Genomic DNA, 26203 nt, shown 5'->3' with positions numbered 1-26203 from the left:
ACGAGACAGGAATCCATCCAGCTCAGCCTTGGTGTAATACTCCATGTTTCCCTTCAACAACACAGCATTCTCAACTCTGCAACACAATACTCAAGTCTAAAATGAGACTTGCAGCTAATTAGGATACAAATTGATATTACTTGATTTTGTCTCATTTACCAAAGCAGCTCGTAACTACTTCAAGACAATTACCACATTTCTCAAAAAAAAAGCATTTCATCAGGAAGACAAACACAAAGTTATCTTCCTTTTCCTCCTGAGTACTTTACAGTGCTTCCGTGAGCTGTGAGCTTCCCCTTCAGTCACAGCCAGTTTTTCAGAATAAACCACAAGTTCAATTTTCAAGAGCAACTAGAAGGTTCTGAATGTTCATATTAACCTTTCAAGAAACATCTGTGCCCTATTCTCAACATCCATTTTCCACATCTTCAGTTCTCTGTTCTTCCTCTCTTAAATTTCCCATATGAAATAGGTCTGATAAGCAACCATCCTTGGAAGGCCAAAAATTACAACCCCTTATACTGATTATAGCTTAATTTGACTTTTTCAACAACATACAATAATCTGGGAGATCGGTCAGTTTCTTCTCAGTGCTGTTCTTCGCTTGTTTGCAAACTAAAGGCAACCACAACAAAACACTCCCGTGGTAGAAGTTCCCTCAGAAGTGCCACATTAAATTCACAGTCATGCTCAGACCGTAACACTCACTGAGCAAAAGCAAGTGGCAGCAAGATGTTGCAGAATGGGTTCAAAATAGGGAGATAAAACATACTTCAGATACTTACTATTAAATGGAGAGAGGAGGTGGAGATAATCACCTTAATTTGCAACCCTTGTTCAAGCATTCTTGTGTAATAAATTTCACTACAGCTACACGGTCCTCAAGTATTTTTACGAATTAGTGAAAAGAATACAATTAGCACAGAAAAGTTTCAAATCACTGAAATTACAGCTCTGATATTCAAATAAAGGATGTGCAGCCCTCTCAGACATTGCAGCTGCAAAGTCATCTGAAAATACCCTCTAGTCAGCTGGAAATACCCAACGTCCCAGCCATGCTAAAGTAGTGTCATGCCAAACACAGGAAGGGGAACAGAAAATCAGACCCAAGAGTGAGTTTTGAGTGCAGGTTCAGGTGCCTCCTGCTCTCTGCATGTGACCTAGAGCAGATCTTAGTGCTCCACACAACTTTACTGCTGCTATCAGTAACTGATCTCGGTGCAGCCACCATTGCACTCCCCACCCTCACACCCTCATTTTCACTTCCTCATGCTCTTCAATAGGTTCTGAACACTTCAACACTTGTGAGAACTTTTTATAACCCAAAAATTCCATGTTAGAACCTATGTTGAAAGAATTATCTTTGGGCTTGCTTGACTTCCTAAGATGATTCTTATGCAACACAAGAAGAAAAAACAAACAAGCCAAAAAAAGAAATCCCCGCACAAATGGTCAACACACAGAAATATCTCCCTCAGTTTAACCACTGTTGTAAGCTGCAGCCACAATGGTTTTAAGGATACTGGCAATTTTTCTGCTTCTGTCAACATTATCACATTTGTATTTAGTCCCCCATCCATGTGACCAAAAAAGTAAAGAAATTCTACAATGAAAGGATTACACAGCCTGTAAGCAATAATGTCTTGCTGTAGAACACATCAGAGCTGACACCTCACTCCTCTCCCCAAATCAAGAGACAGAGAAGCTCTGCAAAAAAACTTCTTTCCCTTCAGTAAGATGTTTAAAGCTTTTACATTTATTTGAAGACTATTAAGAGACTCAGACAATACTAACTTAGCCATTTTAATATAAAGCAAGCTTTCACAGACAGTACTATACTTCATAACTATACCTTTAGACTCTTAAAGATATATTTGTTTTCTCCATATATTTACTCACCTTTTCACTGAACTACTTCTTTCCTTGAAATGGTTGATATTCTTCTCAAAAGCAAACTAGGTAAGTAACTGTAAACTTGTGCAGCCTCACTGCCAGCTTTTTAAGTTTACTTCCATGTGCTTAAGCAATTTATTAAGCTCATTTACCCACTTTGCTTTCTGTAAATGTCACAACTAGCTATCAGATTGAAGCATCCCAAGCCAGGAGAGTGAACCAAAAGGCCCACTTCAGCCTTATGTCAGGTAGGAATGTAAATTTCTCATCTCACTGCTAAATGAAATTAGAAAGTATCAAAAAATGTCATTCCTTAGCTATTGCAGCTCTAGGGAGTAAGACATGATCCTAATGATGTAGAATACCCTGTGTGAAGTGATTCCACTACTGTCAGAAAAAAATGCGAGCAAGAAGGATTGAGGTGAAGTGAGATGACACGAGCATGACACAGTGCCACGGTCTCCAAGTTTTAGGGCCACCACCTCCACAGCTCTTTACTATGAGGCACCTGTATGGGCACTATGTGACAAAAATGTCCCAAAACCACGGGGCCCACCTAAACCAAGGTAAAACGATCCCGCAAGCAGCATTTGCGGAGCCAGGTTTCTGCTAAAACAAGGAATCCGTCTATCCCTCCCAGGGCCACCTGCCCATGGTCTCGCTGCCCCGGAGCACCCCACGATGCCGGGTGTGCCCGCGGGGCTGGCACCGGGCACGGACACCTTAACCCGGCGCTATCGCCTTTCAGCCCCTCCGCCAACACTCCCCGGCTCCGCCCGCCCTCCGTTCCCGGGACGGGGCTCGCTGGGCTCCAGCCCGGAGCCCCGAGTCCTACAGAGACAAAAGACGGACGGCGGCCGCCGCCGGCGCAGCCCCGCCCGCCCGGGGCCGCTCCCGGCCGGGTCTCCTGCCCCGGGCAGAGGCACCTGCGGCCGGGCGGGACCCGTTCCTCGGCCGCGGCACCCCCGGGTCGCGGCGCCGGGCTGCCCACCCGCCTCCCCTCGCTGCCGTTCTCCCTCCCTCCCGCACACACGGACACACCCCCGCCCCGCCGCCACCTGACAGCGGCGGGGCAGCGCTGCGGGGCGGCGGCGTCCGCACAAAGCGCGGGCCCCGGGCAGCCCCGCGGCGCGGCCGTGCCTGGGCGGGAGCGGGCGGCGGCGGCACGGCCGGGCCGGGCGCGCAGCCCCTCACCTGTGCCAGGGAGAGGCGCGCGGCCATGCTGTTCCATGCCCCCGGCCCGGCCGCAGGAAGGACGCGCCGGGCCCCGCCACTCGCCGCACAACTTCGGCAACTTCCCCAGCCGGCCCCGGGCAAATCCCGGCACCGGATCCGCGCCCGCCCGCCGGACGGAGCCGGAGCCTCCCCCGCCGCCACACGGCAGCGCAGCCGCGCGCAAAACCGGGCGCGGATTACCGGAGCCGGAGCCCGCTCGAGGCAGCTGCAGCGAAAACCCGGAGCCGGAATCATGGGCCTGACACGGAGACCAACATCCCCCACTGCCAGCTCCCGGCCTCTCCCTCACCTTCCCTATTTGCCCTGCTTCTGCTGGAGATGCTTCCAGCATGGTGAATGGTTGCAGTTCTCCAGTCCAGTCATGCCACAGGTGGGGAAGTCCCAAAACAGGAGGTGAAGCAGGTCTGGTCTCAGTTGCAACAGAATTGGGCACAAGGCCCAGGAGGAAGCAGCGCGTGAGCCCAGCAGGATGTCCTGACCCGACGCATCCTCACAGCGGTGAGGAGCAGCCCTGGGCTCGGCCTCCTGCTTCCCTCCACTCACAGGAAATCAGATGCCTGTCCAGGCAACTCATGGTTGTACGCATCCTTCTGTCTCCCTGCTTGTACTCAGGGCAACAGTGGCTCTTCTGGGGCGGGTAACCAGAAGAAAGGGATGAGCAACCCTTATGGCAGGAGAAACTATGAGACATTGCAACAAGACACAAAGGAGCAGGCTGGAGTGGGGAGTAAACTGCACCACATTCTCCAAACCCATGGGAAACAATTGTGTACAGACAGGCTGAAAACAATACTTATGTCACCGCTCATTCTCCTGCTCCTGTACCTGCTCACCTCCTCCCACTGGCTTATTTCCACTCCTACTCTGAGCTCTGCACTACCTCAGCATACATAAGTCACTGAGGACCAAGAGAAAATGTTTCTATTTTTATGCTTTACCCCAAGGTGGTTTAGGCACACATTTAATCTTGAAATATGCATTTGGACTAGTAAGAAAAAATTAGCTGAAGTCATACTTGATTATTGGAAAGCTTTCCCTACATGCTTTGTTTTCTTTATCTGTTCATAATTCTATACCCCTCTGCATTGTTTTTGTCCTCCTCAGCTCAGTCGTGTGCTCATGCCCCACCTCTGCATCCTGTCATTCCTCAGCTGGCAGTCATCCTGAGCTGCTAGTGCTCATCATCTGTCATGAAATGTGGGATCCCTCCTTCCCACCTATTCCTTTATAAAGGTTTTATAGAAGCTCTGCCTTATCAACCTGTTTCTCAGCCATTTTTTCAGCAAGAAAAAGAAAATATGGAGGGGAAGAATATAAACAGCAAACAGAATAAATATAAAAATATTCACACCATTCACATACTCACTTGTCACTTCTCTACTCCACCTCACACTTCTCTCATAAGCAAAATCCCTAGAAAACAGCACAGACTTTATATTTCTAGGTTTTTTCTATATCTAGATTTATCTTTATATTTCTAGATTTATCTTTATGTTTCTAGATTTTTTTCTTCTTTGATTAAAATTCGAATTCTATCCCAGAATAATTAATACCTGGAAATGAAACCAGAAGATTGTAAAGCTGCAGCTGTGTCTCCTGGAGAGAGCAGGATTTTTGGGAGGGGGCCCCTTAGTGGGCATTTGGAGAGCCTGAATTTCTGAGCAGCCATGAGCTCATTTGGGTGCCCTTTGCTCTGTCAGTTGTTTCCTTCATCTTGGAGCCTTGCAGCTTGGCAGGGACGGGTGGCCTCTCAGGAGAGAGGTTACACCCAGGCTGATGTGTTCTGCAAAGAGAAGGAAAATGCAAAACAGGGACCTGGGATCTGGCTCTGGAGTTGGAGGCTTGATGCAGAGAGCTGCTGTGAGCAGGATTTTGTGGGCAGGCTATCTGGCTCAGTAGTGTTCTTGCTGCTGTTCTCTTTCTCTCCTGGGTGTTGCATCAAGTATTTCCTACCAGGTGCAGGAAGGGACCCAGAGCTGCAGCAAGGCTCTAGAATACAGGTGCTGAGTCAAGGGACTTGTGCCAGTCAGCCAGCAGAGCTGTGTCACCCCAGAGCACAATGAAAAGCCCCAGGTCCCCTCAGAGCAGAACACTTGTTCAGTAGGGAGGTCTGCTCCAGCCAAGACCACTCCTGAAGGCCTGATCTCCCTGAACTTTGTGTTGGAAAATAACCCCCCATTTTACTTCCTCAAACTGTGAAGGGCACAGCAGTCCACATCCAGAGCACCTTTCCATAGTGTTCTCCAGAGCTGCTGCGGCAGACTCCAAGTTGCACCTGCAGCTCAGGAACAAGCAAGCACTGCCAGGTATGTGGTTATGTACCTTCACCCTGGCTCTGCACGCTCACAGTCATCAGGCATGACCACTGTGTCCACAGTCAGAGGGCAAGAATCCCTCAAGGTAACCACTGTGGCCTCTACAAATTAAAACAATAATGAGTTTCATATAGTCAACACTGAATTAGTGTGGTCATGTAGATTTGTGCTGTTGTTGATCATTCTGTGCAGCTCACAGACAAATTGTCCTGGATGCCTCCAACCACCTGAGTTAAAACAACCAGTTCAGAACCTCAGACATCTCTATAACAATCACAACAGCACTTGTCAGCCTGCTGATGGTGAATGATTGTATTGCAGATTTTCACAAATCTAGAATGACAGCTCCCAGAAGAAAAACAACTCTCTGCTTCTCAGCTGGAATTGAGATGTCATCACCTGATATTAGATCACAAAACTGGACTTCATACTTACTTGCAGCCAAGAGAAAAGTCACAGCTACTAAAATTTACTCAAAGCTGTTGGCAGGTTTGCAAAACAATGCCCTCCAATGACCTTCTTGGCTTAGCCATGAGCAGCTCACCAGGGCTTGGCTAGTGTGGAAGAGCTCCTGAAATCTGGAATGGAGGGATTTTCTAAATGTACTTCTCCTCTTATTTCCTCCTCAGTGGAAACCCCATTCTTCTATCTCTTCCTTTGCTGACCCCATGAATCTTGACCTTTTGAAATATCTTCTGTGAATTTTGTAAGGAGTGGTGGGATTCTGTGCTGGGTTTTCAGGAAAGCTTGCTTGTTAAGAACATAAGAAAGACAAAAGATCAATGAACTGCAAGAACTTTAACAGTTTCATTTTGTATCTTTTTTGCATTTAACATGAATTCTCCTGCAGGAAATATTTATCTGTAATCTGCTCTGTAAGAACTGCTATATGATGTTTTGTTGCAAGATCCTCTACTACAGTGCACTTTATGCCCAAAGGACATGGAAAATAGTATTAGCATGCTTTTATTTGTAAGTGTAATAGGATTTTCTACAATTCTAAATACTGGCATTTTGACAAATAGGTACCAGATCTTAGTGTTCTTTATTGTTTCTTTGAAAGTACAATGCACAAAGTTATGTCTACACTGGACAAACAAGGGACTGCTAACAAATCAAAACTAGCCAAATGGCTGGTGAAGACTGGGACTTGCAGCAGTGCAGTGAGCACAGCAGCAGCACAACCATTTTGGTGCAAATCCCCACTGTGGAACACTGTACAAATGACTTGCTCTGATACAGCTGAATTTGAAAATGTGCAAGGTAGCACAGAAAGGCTCTCCACCACAGGCAAACACTAACGACCACTGTTCTATAGATGTCTAAATATGATTGTTAGTAAAGCTGGTAACATTTTAATCATCTACTGGTCCCCCCAGAAATAACATCTTAAGTGTCCATCTCTTCCTTTCCTAGAGCTTTGTTTACCCTATGGATCAGCACACGGGAAGCGCAAAACAGCACGCAGGCATTTAGTGTGACTTGTTCTGCTCGTTCTAGGAAAGGTGTTACTACAGCCCATGAGCACTCCGGAGGCTGAGAGAGGAATGACTCAGTCCTGCCTCCTGCATTCCTGAGCACAAAATGAGGTACCCAGCTCTCTGGAATTCCAGTGCAAAGCAGAGCAGTAGCTGCAGCATTGCGTATACAGAACCAAGGATTTAAAAGTAAGAAGGATTAAGCCACTTTGAGTTTTACAGAGCAAAAGGAAACATATGCATCAACACACAAAATCCTGGCCAGAAAAAGGAATCACTGTTCTATGATCAAAGACTGTAATGCAAGGGAATCTGCCCACAGGCAAACAGACATTGCACAGGTTTCAGAGAGCCAAGCAACAGCCATAGTCCTGGTACAGAACAGCACTTCCCACACTTAGGCTACTGAAAGATCCCTCCTGAGAAAGGAGGAAGATCATCACGCAGACTTTGACAACCTTTGGACTGAGGAGACCTTTTATCAGAAATCTCAGGGTACTTTCCAGGACTAGTGACACAAGCTGGTTTAGGAAGTCACGACTGCAGGCATGCCTTTATCTAGAAATCCACCCCAGGATATGCTTTGTGTGCTCTTTACATTTTATGCAGCTGCAAGTTTTCTAGACAAAGGGTTACAGATAGGCTGCTATGTTTTAAGGCCACAAGAGAACATTACAATCATCTAGCCAGACTCCAACTGACCTTCTGTAGAGACCTGTTAATTTCTGTGTTTCTTCTACATAAAACACGTAATCTGTGAGTCCTATAGTGTATCCTCTAGGAGGATGTCTATTTTCTGGAGTATGTACATTGATCGTTATGAAAACTGCATAGGAATCACCTGCTAATTCATCTTGTGCTGTGCTCTTGGCTTCTTAATGTGGTTTGCACACTTTCAAAGTTATAGCAGCTTTGAAAATACTTCAAAGTGGGTTGAGAGATGATCAAATTTATACAAAACTGTAGCAGTATTAAATAAACACAAACTAGGATATTAAGATAACTGCATATTTGTTCATCTCTAAAGTGTTTTCTGTTCAGTTGTTCAGAAGTATTTGAATATATCTGAATTTAACTCCTTCATCTGGCAGAAACAAAGTATGGAATTATTGTACCTCTTTGTTTTGCAAAATGATGTAATCTATATTGCCAGTATTCAGAAAAACAAAGGCTAAAATTATCTTTTAACCGTAGTAATTAGAAAGAATAATATTGAATTTTTATTAAGAGAATGGTAAAATTGAAAATAACCTGAATAGGGTTTGAGTGAATCTCTTTAATCATATCTGATGGAAGTGCTGGCAAATCTGAAATGTAGCAGTACAGATCTGCTATTTTAAAACATATACCATTTATCTTTTCATTAAGACTGTAAGCATCTTTTCTCAAACTAATTTATATTAGCCAGTTTCATGGGGCTACACTTCATGTTGTAAAATAATAAGAGAAAACGTAAATATATACAAGAGGTCAGCTTGAATTCTAGATAATTAGCTGAATGACTGACAGCACAATGACATTTTTCATTCAAGACCATATTTGAAACCCAGAAAAATCTTCAATAGGCATTAATCTGACATGTCCAGCTAATGTAGCAGTTGGAGATTTCACTGTTCCTTGAACAGCTTAATACATGTTCTGAAATAGAACAAGCAATAGCACTGCTGAAACAGCATCAGTCTTCATTATAAATTAAACATGTCAATATCGTAGTGTGTAGTGTATATTAAACCAAAATGAGGATTGAAAACTAATATATTTACAAAGTAGCAGTCAGAAAAGCTTTTACCAACAGTTTCTTCTGTTCCCTGATTCCTTAGGCATGTTGTCTATACTATAAATCCAGGGAACACACTGCTCACCTTTCTGAAACACTTAAAAGATTATTATGTTATAAGAAAACAGAAAATATAAAAAATATAATCTACACACTGAATTCCCAACCTTCCCCTAACCTAGAATTAGTTTACTCTGCCCTTCACAAAGATGATTAATTAATTTCAGAATTATAAGATACATGAATTAATTAGATAAAAGAGCACTTGGTATTTTTCTTCTTATTAAATGGTTTGTCTTTAAGACAAACACATGACTGTTAATGGTAAAAGACCATTTTTATGGAATTACTGTAAATCTTGATACTAGCAAGCTTTTCTTCTTGAGATTTCCTTACTTGTCTTCCCAATTATTTTCATCTTCTTATCTATTCTTACATTCTCCACTTTCCTTCATTTTCATCTGGTCTTAATTACAACCATAACAATGTCAAAATGTTTCAGAAAGTATTAAACAAAATAACACCAATGCAATAAACATTGGTCATAAGACAAAAAATAACTTTCACACATCACAGTAACCTACTACAGCAATCCAGTCTTCAAGCTGAGAATTTCAGGTACCAACATTTAAATAATATTTTTAAATTCACCCTTATTCAGGACAACACAACATTCATAATTAATTTTACATTAGTTGTTAAAACTTCTTCTAAATGTAAATCATGTTCCACTCACTTTCAGCAATGAAGTCTCTCATGTATGGAAACTGTAGTGACAGAACAGAGATCTCAGCTGGGTTAAGGTAGTGAGTTCCAAAGGTTCAGTGAGATGAATCAAAAGTCTCAACAATAGTGGAAAATCAATCATATTTGAAAAGGTGTTGATGATTTAGCCCTCCGAGTAGACAAGGACAGAGATGATTCAACCCTTTTAGTTAACTTTGATCAAGTGACATTTTAAACATGGTGGTTTTGCTGCTATGGAAAAGATCACAAATTATTGACAAATACAGTGAGAAGCAAGAGCAAAGCATTACTTTCCTATGTCTGCACCAGTGCTGAGAGTTGTAAAGGAGCCTGCAGGTTGCACTCTGTGAAAGTTATCAAACACCAAATTGCAGTGCTCTTTCTGCACTCAAAAGGAATTTCCACAGATGCTCTTTCAGCTGCACTTCCCCTTCTCAAAAGCACAATCCTGCTGTTTGTCCATAAAAGAGAAACCACCATGTGAGTTTTTTTATTTACAGCCCTGTAGCAGAGAGTGGAATCTGTTCTGTTACTTGGCCAACTATTGCACAACATCAGCAGGCAAAATGTTCCTTTGAGTGCAACACAGATAATCCCACTGGTGTCAACACACAAGACTAAGGAACTTCTCTTTGTATTTTGGACTCCTGAATAATTGACACGTAATTATATTTTCTCATTCTTCTACATCATGTTGGTACTATCAATAATATAGTATAACTTGACTCATGAGATAGTACCAAAAATATTTGCCTTTCTGAAAAATGTTTTAAACACATAATAAATATCATTGCTAAGTATTAAAGACTGAATATTTTCTTATTGCTGTAAAGTACAAGAACAGTAAATAGTTCACAATTCAAAATATGTTCTCATTTGATTGCACACACAATGCAATTAAAATACGAAATATCCTTAAATACGACCAAGTTATCTGCTTAATGACTGATTTGTTTACTAGTTTGGTTGGTTGGTTGACTTTGTTTGGGTTTTTTATTAAGATTAAGTTGCAGAAGTAATGCAGCAGTGATTCAGCCTCAATGGAATTGTTAAGGTGTGTATGTGACTGATTAGATGCAAAAGGGCATTAATGGACTTTGAGCTCCATCAGCTGACAAGGATTTGCTTTCCTCTGTGCCACTTTATGTTCCTGTCCTGTTACCTGTAATAAAAGGTATCTCACCTGTCGAACAGGTGAAACTAATACAGCTATAAACAGATATAGCTATGCAACAAGTACAAAGTGAAAGTCTGGTGACCATTCCTAAAAAAAATGTTTCTTTAAATTACTTTTAGTAGCATTTAAAGCAGTTGTGGTAAATAATTCCAGTGTAATCATCACTGTGACTTTGAAAAATACATAATGGATTCAGTAGCTTCACAACAGTTTTTCAATCAAACTTCCTCTCTTTACAAATATAATTCCATTTAAATATATTCTGGTTTTAAAAATGCACTGCAGAATCTGAAAGACTCTTTAAATTCCCATTGTTTTTGGTAATACTAATTTAAATTGGATTCACAAAATATGAGAAGAAATTGCAGAAACTTATTTATAAATACCTACATCAGATTACCAAAATTATAGATGATGATACACAAGCATCAAACCACCAAGATTTTTCAGATCCCTATATCAATTTAATTTGTTGAATCAGTTCAATGACAAACAAATTTGACCTTCTCTAGAAGGACAACCTGCCATTCCCCCACGCCCCCCCAGCTGCTCACAAGACAAATATATATCAGGTATAAAAGTGACACAAAGAACACTGAGGTCCAAAGGAGAAAATTATCAAGGTTTTAGGTATAAAACAGAGGCAGAGTCTATATAAGGCAGGTAAGGTCAGATAGCTGGATGAGTTTTGCAGAAACAGAATATGTATTCTTCTTGAAAAAAAATCTCCATGATTCAAAAGACATTCAAATTATATCCAAAACTGAGACAGTCTCTTTATGTTTAGTGAAGAATTTTTTCCTGTTGAAATCAAGTTTACTCTAATGTTTTTCCTTACAGAAATATCTGTAGAAAATGATTTAAGGAATTTCTCTCTCCTTTCCTTGTGATAGCATTAATGATGGTAAATTACATATATACAGATGAGAATGAGAAAAAAACACTCCAAAATCATCAGTAGAGCTATTTAGTTAACTGTAAAATAAATATATAGATGAGTTGCTTAATTTAGCTCAACTCCAATTCTTCTAAGTAGGGAATAAATCCCAGGCTAAAAATTAGCTGTGGGCCTCTTACAGGGGACTGCAGAACAGATCCATGTTGTGCTAGATGGCACAACTGCCAAACTAAAAATACAAATCATGCAGGTACCTTGTAGAGATCAAGGTGAGGAAAACCTGTATTGCTGTATTTATAAATACAGGTATATAGTTACTAATTAAAACAATGAAACAGGTGGGAGTGTGTGGAGGTTTTATGTGTGTTTTAACTGTATTTATCATGTTTACTGGACAATAAATTGAAGCAGATCCTACAGCCAGGACTTTTGCTGCCAGTGAGGCTTGAAAGGGGAAAAGTATCCAAAGATTGCTTTAGGACATGGAAGAAGAAACTTCTGATCAAAGTCTCTGACAGAAGTACAGAAGCTTGGATTGTTTCCTTGGGTTTCTAAATCCCTGTGGAACAACTGGCACAGATGAAAGCCAGCCAGATGGCATTAGGCTAAAAGACTTCTCTTGCCCAATATATAGCACCCACGTTCTTGAAAGATTCTAAAACCAGCATAGAATCTGTCTCTGTCTCCCTTTACCATTATCACACTGTTGATTTTTATATATATCTGCAGTTCTGATCCCTGCCTTTACAACTTTGCAATAACTTCACAAATTTCTCATATGAGGAAAGCACTTAACAGGACTCAACAAGGAAAAATTTTTAATTAGACCTCTTTTCCTTTCAGGTAACTCAATTTTTTAACAGTGATGGAATAACATTCATCTATTCTTGTAGCTCTTTGGGAATTACTAATTTAAACAGTAATAGAATTTAATACTTGAATAAGCAATGTAATATGAAGATCTATTTTTTAGCAGATGAGCAGATTAAATATATCACAAAAAAGTAAAATGCCTCCGATTTTAGATGTTGTACATTTAATTGCACATATGCAGTTATTTGATTAAATGAACTATGTGAGCTGCTTGAACAAAGAAGAAATATTTCCGAGCTCAATCTAACCTCATAATTGAGACTCTTCATGTACATTGAATAAGATCTGCCCAAACAATACAATATATCTACATTTGGTCAATATTCTTTTCACAATTTATTATAAACTATACTAAAGTCTGATCCTCATTACCAGCAGACTCAAAGTTTGCTAATAATGCAATGTGGGGGTTTGCTTAATGTGAAAACCTGTAAAAAATAAATATAATTTTCCAGAAAGAGAACCTGTGATAAAACTGCATTTATCCATCAAATCCCCTGGTTAATTTTAGATTTACCATTCCTTCCATCACTGCACTATGTGAGCCAAATTTTCTTCTCATACACAACTGCACAATTGCTATCCAAGTCCATGGGTTCAGAGAACTTCATGAAGAGCAGATGGTCTTATCTCAGTCTCTACCACTTGCAAAGAAATCTTCTCCATCTCCAGCCAGCATGACATTCAACAGCCAGAGAAGTTCTGCACAGTGCTCATGAGAGGGAAGTAAAGCATTCCCCTGAAAACTGGACAAGGAAATGCCTAAAATTGCAAGTTGACTGAAAGAGTAAAAGGAATTGAGTCAGCATTCAGGGGAAAGGAAGGAAAAGGGAGGAGTGGAACAAGCAGTATATTCTCAAAAAAAAAAAAAAAAAAAAAGTATGTTCAAAGCAGATACCATGAAAAAGATAAGTGCTACTAGCATGCCATAAATAATATAAGACCCAGATAATGCACCATTAAAGTTTATGGATCAAATCCTCTTTCCTGGCCATGATGTACTTAGGCTTTACAAAGACTCTCAGAGTTGGTTACAGCTTTCTGATTCACTACCCAGCCCAGTTTGTCTCTGGCACTGAGACACTGAGATGGGACTGGAGATGATTCATTAACGGAGGGAGCCAAATTGCATTTTCTCTACCCTACAATCCCTTTAAGCCACTGTTTAAAAGGGCTGTAAAACTGGCTAATATATTAGCTCTTAGTTCATTCAGAACTTCTCAGTCCAGAAGAGAAATTTCCTGGACCTTGGGTGCTTGCTTTTCTCACTGTCCAGGGGGCCCAGGACAATGAGCAAGGCCTAAGGCTTCCCCCTTCTAAGCCCCCTCAGGTTTCTCCAGCTGTGCAAATGCTTCAGTTTGTCCCAAATAAACAGAATTTATTTAGATATGTCATGCACATGTACATGCACATCCATGCTCACTGATACTAAACTGCAAAGCCAATTCAAATTTCTTGTGTTCAGGGGAACCATAAGCCTGGGTGCAATGTGCCCTCCGAGCATGCATAATCTGAAACAGATGGCTCAACAGATCATCTGCCAAACACTCAAGGCCAATTCAAATGCCAACCAAAAGTAAAAGTTATGTGGGATAAAAGTTTTCCCTGTCCCACTTTAGATAAACAGGGCCTATCTGCTTGGAAGATGATTCTTTCTCATTTTCTGCTTGTCTAATTATTTTCAAATATGGCATGCTCTAGAAAACAAATTCAGTTTTACCAGCTGCCAGCATTTTCCAATCTCTTCTTTAGTTTTTTTTTAAATAAAGCTCCATACTCTGGAGTAAAGAGATCACAGGGTTATTTGAGCTTAAGTTAAAAAACAAAGTCGACAAGGAAAGAGCAAAATACAGGAACTTTCTGGCCTGCAAGGTTGCAAAGAAAAGGTTGAAAATATGAACTGTTCAGAAACCAAAATTCCTTTTTAACTCATGTTTTGGTTAGCAGCGCTTAAGCATAAATAAATAATTTAAATTGCATGGAATATGAAGTGTATTGATTTCACATTTAAACACTATGATACATGGTACTAGAGAGCTCTCCTCAGCTTGTGATACTTCCTTGCTTTTCCACAGGACTCCCTGCCCATAGCTTGCCTAAGTGGAGGCATTGTTCCTGCAGGCATTATTATGCCTTAGGCAATGACTCCACTGTAAAGTAACCCTGATTTGAAGCTACCATATGTCTTGATTTTCCCATAAAACCTTTTTTTTGACACCTGGAATTTTTCCTGAGGGTGCATACACACACACACACACACACATCTATATACATATATGTCTATTAATTTGTCCATCTCCCCAGATTCTGTATCTAAGTGTCTGAATTTCTAAACATCAGGAATCCTGACACAGGACTATTAAATACATTCAAAAACCCCAGACAATGGCAGATTGCATACTGCAGAGTTCTGGTGTGCATGGAAAAAAAAGAACATTTCCAAAAAGTAATTACACAGTGTAAGCACTCACAGTATAGAATATGCCTATGTTGCTGCTGGGAACAGAAATGACAGCCATCACTTTAGTCAGCCAAGCACCATTGAGATCAGTCACACTGCAGAACATTACCTATGCTTCTCACTGCACCAGCTGACACCGCACTGGTTATTCCCTGAAATGTTTAAAGTACTACAGTACTACAGTTAAGGATTTGTGGGTGTAGAAGATTCAAGCTAAAACACACAAAGAAATTGTAAGTTAACTCCATAGTCAAGACAAAGAGTGTAAGATTGGTCCACTACCCACAAGAAAAAGAAAATTGCTGTCTCTGTGTTTTAGAAATTCTGTGCAGTGTGTAATGTAATGCTGGGACTGTAGGAATTAAATGTAAAATATCACTGCTGATATTTAGCAGATTAATTCTCATTCAAAAGCATAAAGCCAAATAGATGTAATATTTTACAGACAGATGGGTTAATGTTATCAGTAGGTAAGTGGCAGCTGGATTTGTGCAGGATTTTGTTTTGTCTAAAATTGACAGATATGTAAGCTGAAATCTGAAAGACAGATAAGACAACAGCTCATTTGTTACTGGTTTTGCTGTATTGAGAAGAGCTGTATATGTCCTCTATTTGTCAGACTAGAAATATAAACCAGAGAGTGTAATGCTAATGATAGACTCAGATCCTCCTCTTTTCCTTATGCATTATGAATAGCAGAGCTTAACTGGGCAGTGACATGCTTTAATCTCTAAGTCAGCACAATAAATTTTGCTCTTGATTATGTACTTGTAACTACCTCAACAACAAAGGAACACAAAAGTGTGAACAACATTTGGGCTGTTTGGCCTGGAGTGAGAAACACCTGACTAAACTTGCACTTCTGTTGGGTAACTTATTTCCAAAGGCTCAAAGCTGCTATCTCCAAACTATATTGCACATTTGACCAGTAAATTAGAACAAATTCTTTATTGTGTATATCTCAAGTAAACACACCACTGGAAGAAACTATGATGTCCTAAACATTACCAACTTCAGCTTATGCTATGCAAATTAATGTTTCACTGTACACTACAGACTGTTTTTATTGTTAGACTTCCCTGTTAAGTACATTCCTTACAAGCTTATTTTCAAAAACTAATTCTCTTGGGTAATGGAAAGTAAATTATGTAACTCTCCATTTTGTCAATTGTCCAGAGAATTTGGTTAACTCCAGTAGCACTTAGAGATTTTAATATTAATGTTATTGTAGGATTTTCTTAGAAGTTACATTGCAGTTACTGCTGCAATAGTTTATTGGGGCACTGGGAAGTTCACAGACTGAACTTTTGAAACTTGGAAGCAGATAGATGCAACAAGGCCTGGATTTTCTTGGCTTACAAAGTGAGTAACAGAGCTGCCCTGTGTGTGCTGCTGCGTACAAGCTGAATAGGATTTCCTTTGTTTCAGTCCATGACATCTGGGTGTATTTCAACAGTTCTGAGCAACTTCTGCTTCAGCAAAAATCAGCAAAACTGTTCATGTTGGAGAAGCAGCAAAGTAAGGTCTAACTACTAAAATGTAAAAATTAGGCTACAATATTATTAAAGATCCCACAAAGATACCACTCTTTTAGTGAAAAATAGCCCTAACAACCCAAAACTCTCCTTGAAATAATAGTTAAATTGTCCCTTGGTGAAAATAAGTCCCTAAATGAAAATAAGAAAAATAAAGTAATATTATTAATAATATCATATTAATATTAAAAATAAAAAATAGCATTGATGGCTCAGAAGAAAGGTGTCCTGTCCAGCTCAGTGTCCTATCTCCAGTGTCTTATCTCAATAGCCAATAGCTATGGAAAATGGTAGGAGTGGAAAATGTAGTGAGACTGTTCTGGTGGACTTACCAAACTTCCAATGATTTACAGTTCAGAAGTTACCTGAGCTGGAGTTAATTCTTGTGAGTGGTTGTTTTACTTTGGACAGCAGCTTAATGTATCCAATATTATGTCCAAAGCTTTTGTCTTCACCCTACCAAGACTGAAACCTCACCAGTGTGTGAAGGGCTTTCCTTGATCTTGAAGCTGGGTTTTATTCCTGCTCATACCAAGCTGATGGAGCTGCAGGAGGTGCTGCTCCAAACTGAAGCTTCACTTCATCTGGAGATCTGATGTAGCTGCATTCTGCATGAGTCTGGGAGTTCACATATAAATTGAATATTCTCCTGACAGCTCCTGAGAGCTGGTACAGTAGCAAAGCACCCATCTACTTTCTAAAGTGCACTTTCTAATGTGCAAGTGCACATCATGATTTTTGGGGAGCAACCTGAGTGTATTCTGCTGATTACTTATTTTTCTTCTACTAAATTAGTTTTTGCCTTTCTTTTTTCATTTTTCATAGGAGAGAGAGAGAGCGAGTTGAATAGGATGGAAAAAAAATTCTGCATTTTTGCTTTCATGAGAACAGGGAGAAAGCAAATCCTTTAATTAGGCATGAAAAATGATTTTTCATTCTCAGATAAGAAGAAAAAATCTTCTCCATTTTTTTGGGTTTTTTTGGGTTTTTTTTTAGGATAAACTTTGCTAGTTTTGTCTCTCATTCTTATACAAGAAACAGTAACCCTAAAGAAAAATCTTTTTAGCATCCCAAAATCAGGGCAGTATTAAATGAGGGCTTATATTGCTCACGGACTCCTCCTACACACAAATCCCTGGGAGTGATGCTAGACCTCAAGAAAAATTATTTTACCTTAAATTCCAGAATAAAATGTAGAAGAGACAGAAACTCATTCTACATTGACACAATGGAAACTTAGTTTTAACAGATACCCCTTTAATACCTCTAGTTATGGAAATTAAATGAGCAATAAAGGCACACATTGTACTTGTGTATTATGATGGATTGCTCAGCTCTAGGTCTCCCTATTTTACTTTCATCCTTCTTTTCAGCACCTATTTAATACCCTAAAAATTATCACAGTCAGATATCTGTTATTTACCTGGCGAAAAAAAAATGGGGGAAAAAAGATAGGGAAAAAGATATTTTCCCTCCAGATTTTACCATGACTTTGTACCACTGAGTGTGGATATTGTTCATAACAGTAAAACATGCATATATTTTGGAGCCTACTTGTCTGTGTAAACACCAGTATTGAATACTACCTTTGTTATTGCTGTATCTATTAAGAACAAATAAATACAGTGTATAAAGAAAAACAGCCCTTAACTGAAAACAAACACAGCACCTAATCCTTATGAATAGTGACAATACTCTACTAATCGAATTCTTACCTTTTCCCTTGCTAAATTTGCTACACATCAAATTCTACTGTAAGTCTAAATTTCTTAAGAAGATGATGATGATGGATGAATTGAATTCTTGCTAAACTGACTACAAAGAGCAAGTAACTTTGCTTGAACACTTTAATAGGGCAAACACCATGAAAATAGGTGATGGTGAGAAAGCTTCAGGAAAAGGGATTATATGTATTTGCCTTTTTGTAGCAGTGGGCTGCATACCACAGCTGCAATGAAGGAAACATTCCAGTTGAGCAGCATTCCTCTGTATCTTTTCAAAGTCTCTGTGGAGGCTAAAGTAGGAATCACTTATTTGCGGTTGAGAAAATAGCAGGGACTTCTGCATTAAATTTTAAATACATTCTGCCCAGAGGATGATAAGACGTTTAAATCAAATGATGAGGCATTACCCATCTAAGCAATGCATTAGGAGTATGAAATGGGATTCAGCACGCTGTGAATTCTAAACTCCTGTACTCAGCAAAGAATCATAGACTCACACAATACCAGGTTGGAATTACCATATTATCCTCAAGGATAATACAGTCCATTCTTTCTTGGTGAAAGTACAAACTAGACAATATGGCCCAGCACCCTATCCACTCTGAATTTTAGAAGTGTCCATGGCCTGTTGATCTCAAGAGTAAATGATGACATTTAACTTCTATAATAAAATAATACAAAGATGACAGTGAATTGTTCACCAAAATTCATTCAAGTATTTTTCTACTTGCTGGATTGATTTGCAGATTACCAGAACTCAGCCAGCTTAGAGATGGAAAATAGCCTGCATAACTATTTCTTCAGTATAAAGGCTAGGTAATTTTAAAAAGTATTTTGCATTAGATTTCTACTATGTTTAAGTAACAGAATTTGTTAGAAGGTGCTTTGCCCATTAAATTTTTACTGCCATTAATTCCTTCTTCTGAGAACACTGAAGATCTCAAGTGTGATCAGGATATGTGGGAGGAATTCTTTGTCCTCTGGGTAAAGTGAGTGCAGAAGATAATCACATTTCTTAACAGCCAAGCCCCTCAACAAGCCCAGAAATGTACTTATTGAAGAGATGTTGAGTCCTAAAGTGGCAATCTACACTCCTGCAACTCCCAGATAACATTATGTCAAACTGTCATGCAAAACCTGAATTTACTCTTAAGAGACCACACCAAAAATTTAGGTTTTGTTACTGTTTCAAAGCTACTCCAATTTATAATGTCCTTAAAATGTGTTTCTCTGTAGACCTTGTAGCAGTATGTGGCCATTAGGTGAGTCACTGGAGTTGCTTAATTAAGCACCTCCACTCCCTGTTTTAACACACTGCAACAACATCTGACATCATCTGACAAACTCCTCCCCGTCCTGCCAAGTGCCCGTGCCAGCGAGGTGAGTCAGCTGCGTGTTTGCTGCATCATCCCTCTGACAGACAGCACTACCAGGGAGGATTAAATAACTACACACAGAATAAATCTGAGTTTCAGCATCATCTCTATCTTAAATGCAAGAGAGAGTCTTCAGCCCTGTCTAAAATGGCATCGCAGTTTGGTTGAACATATTCCACGGGTTTTGGGGAACTGGCTCCAATATTCCAGTGCTCTCCAGTGCAGCTCTAAACACACCATGGAAGGATGAGATTCTGAACTGCAGGAAGGCAGATCTAATGTTCAAAAAGAAAAGCCCCTTCTGTTGTGAACTTCCACCAAACACAGCCATAAGCAATAAGCAAAAACAGGACTGGGATTCTGAGACGTGATTACTTGATTCCCATACAACCTGCTGTAATTTGATTTTTTCCAGAATATGCTAATATGGAGTCATTTAGAAGACTCTGAAAGGTCTGCTTAACCCACAACTAGGTTCCCCATCCCTGACCAATTTAATGAATTTATGACAATTCATTAAAATCAGAGAAAACTAGATTTAAATGGACAGAATTGGGAAAATGTATTGCTAATGGCTTTTGTTTCATAGAATCATAGAGGAATTGGCACAAAAGGCCCAAGAGAATTGTTTGCCTCAGAAATCAGCTACTGTCCTCCTTCCACTGTCGTGTTGATTTTTTTCATAAATATTTGTATTAAACCCAGTGACAGTATAATAAATCTATTCAGAAAATCTACTTACAATGGCACTTACTGTCATTCTTGATTTAATCATTGTCTTTGAAGAATGACTGCTTGTAGGGTGAAGGTGATTCTCTCCCATCTATCTTCCTCTCTATAATCCCCTAAACCAAACATAATTCTGAAGAAATAAAATAAAAAATGTTTAGGCTCTGACAGTGCTCCTGTTCTTAGTGTAATTGGGATGTGCACAGAGGGACTAGAAAATACCTGTAAAGGACAGTAGCTGGAGACTGAGGATGACACAGAATGCTTCATCTTCTACTTGATTGTAGTTTATTACTGCATTTATTACCCGTAAAAAATAAAATGGAGGGAATATTTCCCTGAAGGTACAAATAAAAGACATTATTTGCTACCAACAAGCGAAAAAATAATCGTCCACTATCACCCCACTAAAACATAAATTATTAATTATGATGATTACATTATCAGTAGTTGACACAGTGAACTTACAGAAAAAGAAATACAAAATTAAACTACCAGAACATTTCTGAAGTTGGACAAGAAACTGAAACAAAATTATTTGTTATTTGTTATTTGTTCTCTTCTCAAATGTCTTCCTTATGTTCCTCAGAACCCCAAGCAATTGCAGCTGTTGGGAGAACCAAAAGGCACTTTCACTGCTGCCAGCCACACTCCCAGACACCCTGAAGGAAACCCACAAGCCACAACTTCATCACTGAGGTTCTTCTGAGCTCAGCCATAACTTCAGCAAAATTACAACAGAAAAGCATTTTCTTCATAAAGAATCAGGCTTCCAGTGTTCTCTTGCTTCCATTTTCTACCCTGGTCCTTCACTGGTAGTTACTCTGACCAGCAGTGTCTTCCTTCTGGCTGGAAACCATGAGGATCTAAACTGTAATGGCAAAAATGTAATTTACTGGACAAGCTTGGACAAAGAAAAATAACATAGAAGAAATTTTTTAAAGTAGGGTGCAAATTGGGATGTCCTGGAAAACACAGGAAGGACTGGGCATATCTGAGGTTTCCCCCTACATTCCTGCTGGGACAGTCTGAGTACCCTGGAGGCCACTTCATGGTCAGGAGATGTGTGTGTGGCTGGGACACTGTGGCAGGATAACAGAACTGAGACCTGTGTGAGGCAAGAGAATGGTGCTGGGCAAGATTTTCAGTGGATGGAGCAGTGTAAGAAAAAAAGGCAGCACAAGCTAACAGCTGCTGCCTTCAGCCCAGTTCTGTTAGTTGTGTAGTATGTTATTCTCTCAGGTGACAGTAAGTACTAAATGGTACAGAGGGTGACACTCCAGTCTGAGTTAAGTTCTGTAAAATATGGAGAACATCACAATAAACTGCCTATAATTACAGAAATAGCAGCTTTTTGTAACTGATCCAGATGGAATTCAGACAGAACATGTTAAAGCAAACCAAATTCTTCTATTAAGAAATTACTCACTAACTTCTATTTTAAGCCAATTTTAATTCAAAATCATTGATGCTAATGATTTAAAATAAAAAGGTATAAAAAGAGATTATGGCACATTGCTGATTTCAGTTTATTGATTTGTTTAAATGAACTAAAATGTTTTCATTGATTTTTCAAAAGAATTTGAATAGGCCCCAAGAATCTTTATCAGAAGGATCTAAGCAGCTCATCCTAAATCCTTCAGTAGTGTCCTCATGATCCATGTTCAATATAGAGGAGTTATTTGACAGGCACAGAAGATAGAGCATCCTAGCATGAAAGTGCATAAACCTGTATTATATACCCTGGATGCTCAAAGACTGTAATTTTAAATGTATTTATTTCAATCTGTGTGGGGCTTTCTGAAAAACAATGATTCCCTGATCTCTGCCAAATTGCTTTAAGAGACTATCCACACTACATTTCTAAAAGAAACCTTGAGCTGAATTCTCCCTTTTATACCTGTTAACACAAATTTTCCTACTCTAAACTTTTAGCTAAAATGAGATATCTAAAATACATGCTTTTCCAGGTGGATACAAGTCTTTGTCGCATTTCTTCCCAAAAAAAAAAAAGAGTCAAAGAGAACAGAGAACTATTAAGATATTCAGTGTAAACTGAAGTTCAGGAAATTCAACCTCTGGCAAACCAAGGTAAATAAAAAGCTCTTCTGTGGAGAATTTCCTATTGTGGATGCTCTACCCACACACAGGTTTTTCAGGGTGAAGCCGAGAGGGTTTTTTTCCCATTAGTTCTTTGCATTGTTTCAACTTCTGTTGCATAATAGAAGGAGTGATCTGAGATAATAAATCTCCAGTCCAGCTACAGCTTTAACTGGCAGCACTAGTAATGTTCTGGCACCATCTGATGTTTTTTGTTTTGCTTGCCTGGGTATAATCTCTAGGCAGTTCTGCTTTGTTTAGTCAGTGAAAATAAAAAACAAAACCAGACTACTAGGGTCATACGCAGTTTGGAAAAAAATATTGTCTAAATTAACAAGCCAGATTTCAAAATCAGATTGTGCATTAGGTACCCTAAATTGGTAACCCCACACATAAACACACCACCAGGTGACTCTGAGAAGTATCAATGTTCCAAATTCCCATTGGTGACAAACTAGTGTATGATGTGACATGTGATATGGGGAGACAATTAGAAATCTGGAATATTTCTTATTTCCTAAAACCAAACACAGTGATTTTTTTTCACTAAAGGGGTAATTTTCTATTAAATTTTGGCTAACTTAGTATAAAGCTGCAGTGTTGTGAGACACTAAACCTACTTCAGCCCAACTATAGAGGAATTTAAATAGTAAAATAATAAAAAAGGACTATAAGGGGGAAAGGAAAAAATGTTATTAATGAACATGCTAGACTGCATGATAAACACAAACCTCATGGTAAAACCACTACTTCTGCTGCTTTATTGTTGATCCCTAGGAAGGAACATGAGTATCCCTATGGCTCCTTTGAAATTTTCATGTTAAAGTACAGCTCAAGTTCTGTACTTATGTCAGAGGAGATGAGTGCCAAAACCATGCCTTGTGCTGAACAACAGATTTGCAATTGTCCGTAGCTCCTGGGGAATTCATTCCACATTCTTGGATCAGTCCACAGGAAAGCTGCGTCACATTGAAGCCTTAACTTTTAAAGGTCATCTCGACTCATGCTCCACTGTGGACGTGGAGCACTTTGAAGAGAAGCCCTCTCAGACTCAATGGTTACGCCTACTTTGGTTTAGACTTAAGGCACTTTGGAGATGCAAAAAGCCGAGAGGCAGAGGGGACAAGTATACCAGCGAGAGATGCTCAAGGCTTCCAAGCGGTGCCAAGTATTTTAGAGAGGGACTAAAAGGTTCCAAAGTGCTTTAGGGGACAGGATGACGCCCTCACACTCCGCAGAGCCAGCGCGCCGTGCCCTCACGGCACCGCCTCACAGCCCTCACGGCACCGCCTCAGAGCCCTCACGGCACCGCCACACAGCCCTCACGGCACCGCCTCACAGCCCTCACGGCACCGCCTCACAGCCCTCACGGCACCGCCACAGAGCCCTCACGGCACCGCCACAGAGCCCTCACGGCACCGCCTCACAGCCCTCACGGCACCGCCTCAGAGCCCTCACGGCACCGCCACAGAGCCCTCACGGCACCGCCACAGAGCCCTCACGGCACCGCCACAGAGCCCTCACGGCACCGCCTCACAGCCCTCACGGCACCGCCACACAGCCCTCACGGCACCGCCTCACAGCCCTCACGGCACCGCCTCACAGCCCTCCCTCGCGCCTCGCCCTCTGCTGCCCCGGGGCCGTGAGCAGCAGCCGCGGGGCTGGAATCCCTCAGGCAGTGCCCTCAATCCCCGCATCCCAAACTCCATCCCTCCAGACCCCGGGGCTGCCCCCGCCGGGCTCCGCTCCCCTCACGGCCCCTCCCCGCTGCGCGCGCAAACGCCGCCCCCGGGGCAGAGGGGCCCCATGGCCCCGCCCCGCCGCTGCGTGCTCCGCCCCTCCCCGCCCGGCGGCCGCCGAGTCTCTTCCCCCGCTCCCCTCACCGAACGCGCGGCGTGCGCGGCGGTGCCGGTCCGGTGCTAAGATGGCGTCTATCATGGAGGGCCCGCTGAGCAAATGGACCAATGTAATGAAGGGCTGGCAGTACCGGTGGTTCGTGCTGGACTACAACGCGGGGCTGCTCTCCTACTACACGGTGAGGGGCGGCGGGCGGGCCGGGCGGGCGAGGAGGCGCCGGGGACCGGCTCAGGCGCAGGGTGGGGGCGGGGAGGGGACTCAGGGCGTGCGGGCGCCCGGGCGGCCAATGGGGAAAGAGGAGGCGGCGGGAGCGACCAATGGGAGAGGAGGAGGCGGCGGGAGCAGCCAATGGGGCGGCGCTGCGGGGAGATGGAGTGGCGGGGGCGAGCGGCGCTGTTGTTGTTGGCGGCGGGCGGCGCCGCCGGCGGGAGCGGCTGCGGGACCCGCCCGGGCACTCCCGGCAGCTCCGGGGCCGCGCACCCTCCCGCCCCGGAGCCTTGCTCGGTGCTGGCCGCGCGCTGCCGGTCCCGCCGTCCCGGCGCTCCCCGCCCTGTCCGGCGGGAAGTCGCTCTGGCCCCGATCCGGGGGCTCAGCCCAGCCGGCGGGCGCGGGGCGGTGCCGCCTTCCCGGGGCCGTGCGCGCCCCGCGCTTCGTTCCCGCGCCCCGCGCTTCGTTCCCGCGCCCCGCGCTTCGTTCCCGCGCCCCGCGCTTCGTTCCCGCGCCCCGCGCTTCGTTCCCGCGCCCCGCGCTTCGTTCCCGCCGCGCTTGGCGGGCTCGCTGCCGCCCGGCAGGTGCTTCCCAGAGCCGGATCGACTTTCCCGTTTCCGTTCAGGACTTCCCAGCACGAACTTTTTCACTGCGGTGTATTAAACAGTTTTCTTAACTTTTTTTTTTTTTTTTTTTTTTGCATAACCCCTGACAGATCCTGCCTTACTGGCTTGTTCAACTTCCTTATTCATATCTTTACATAACTTACAAGTATTTTAATGGTAGGAATTTTTTTAAAGGGTGTACCCTGAAATCTGAAGGGTCACTGGGTGAACTGCATCCATGCACCTAAGTTTTCTTCTCATGGAGCAATTAGTGTATCAGGCTGAATAAAACTCATACAACTTAAATCTGTAGGAAGTTGTAATAGCTGTACAGCAAATAACTTGACATATTACATATTGTCTATGAAGCTTTATTCATGCAGAAGCATTGCATATAAAACTTTTTCCCTAAATATGGATTTCCATCATACTGGGACAGTAAGGGGTAAGGCTCTTCCCACAGAACTGTCACAGGCTCTCAATTTTGTTCATGTGGGTTCAAAATCTCTCTCCTGGATATGGATGGAGAAATAGAAGTGCTTTTATAGTTGCTATTTAATGTCTCTTCAAATGTCAGCTGCTTGACAGAGATGAATTAGTCAGTGTGGTCTAAGTAGCAGTCCAAGGTGCAAAGTCTTTTAATGGTCAGCTACACAAATAGAAACATTTGTTGATGACTAGTGTGTATAATTATAATTCTGGATATTGCTCTGACTTTCATCCTATGGTCTTCAGCTGTTTAATAGAAATATATTATTTAATTTTTTCCTATGATTGGGTACCTCTACACATACATTACACTTTAATTTTGTATAATTTATTATGTTCTCTGTTGGTATAACAACTTTTAGTTCAAAAATTTAAAACCCCTTTTTTTAACTACCTATCCTAAAAAGTTCAAGTTGGGTTCAAGGAATAAAATCACGTTCTCTGCTTTATGTACCTTTACCACTAAGAAGTGGTTGCAGTGAACATTTCCTTCAGAATGCTCTTCCCATCCATGAGCTCGTATGTCTCTGAAGTGCTCGCTGGGCCACTCTCCAGACACCTGAATTCATTCTTTTACCTAAGGCTGTGTCGTGCTGAAACCTGCCTGCCAAAAGAGCTGGTCCTTGGGCACACCCTCCTCTCTGTGTGTGCTGGCAGGGCTGCTCCCAGGGCAGCAGGGCCAGCAGGAGCAGTGTTTGAAGGCTAACTCAGACCTAGTCCCAGCTG

General features: G+C 41.7%; 2 protein-coding genes across 8 annotated transcripts in view; one reads left to right on the top strand and one right to left on the bottom strand.

Annotated features, from left to right (window-relative positions):
• EPS15 (epidermal growth factor receptor pathway substrate 15) overlaps positions 1–20328 on the bottom strand; it is a 64914-nt gene extending 44586 nt beyond the window's left edge. For 2 of the 5 annotated variants that reach the window (XM_077785356.1, XM_021529299.2), the window contains exon 1: positions 4683–4784. In XM_077785356.1, the coding sequence (XP_077641482.1) occupies positions 4683–4769 (87 nt within the window). In that variant the 5' untranslated portion in view covers positions 4770–4784. Of the gene's footprint in view, positions 1–3087; positions 3279–4682; positions 4785–20232 lie in introns of those variants that run through there. The other 3 variants (XM_021529282.2, XM_021529273.2, XM_021529290.2) reach the window with 3 other exon arrangements.
• Positions 20329–24243: 3915 nt separating this feature from the next.
• Positions 24244–26203, top strand: part of OSBPL9 (oxysterol binding protein like 9) — a 57531-nt gene continuing 55571 nt past the window's right edge. For all 3 annotated transcript variants that reach the window (XR_013340438.1, XM_021529323.3, XM_021529315.3), the window contains exon 1: positions 24244–24354. Coding sequence is in view for 2 of the 3 variants with exons in the window: in XM_021529323.3 (XP_021384998.1) it covers positions 24244–24354 (111 nt within the window). In the remaining variant the exon portion in view is untranslated. The remainder of the gene's footprint in view (positions 24355–26203) is intronic.

The sequence above is a fragment of the Lonchura striata genome, chromosome 9 (assembly GCF_046129695.1).
Source record: "Lonchura striata isolate bLonStr1 chromosome 9, bLonStr1.mat, whole genome shotgun sequence".
NCBI classification, from domain to species: Eukaryota; Metazoa; Chordata; class Aves; order Passeriformes; family Estrildidae; genus Lonchura; species Lonchura striata.
The sequence above is the reverse complement of the archived record's forward strand: the minus strand, read 5'-3'. Positions and strand labels throughout refer to the sequence as shown.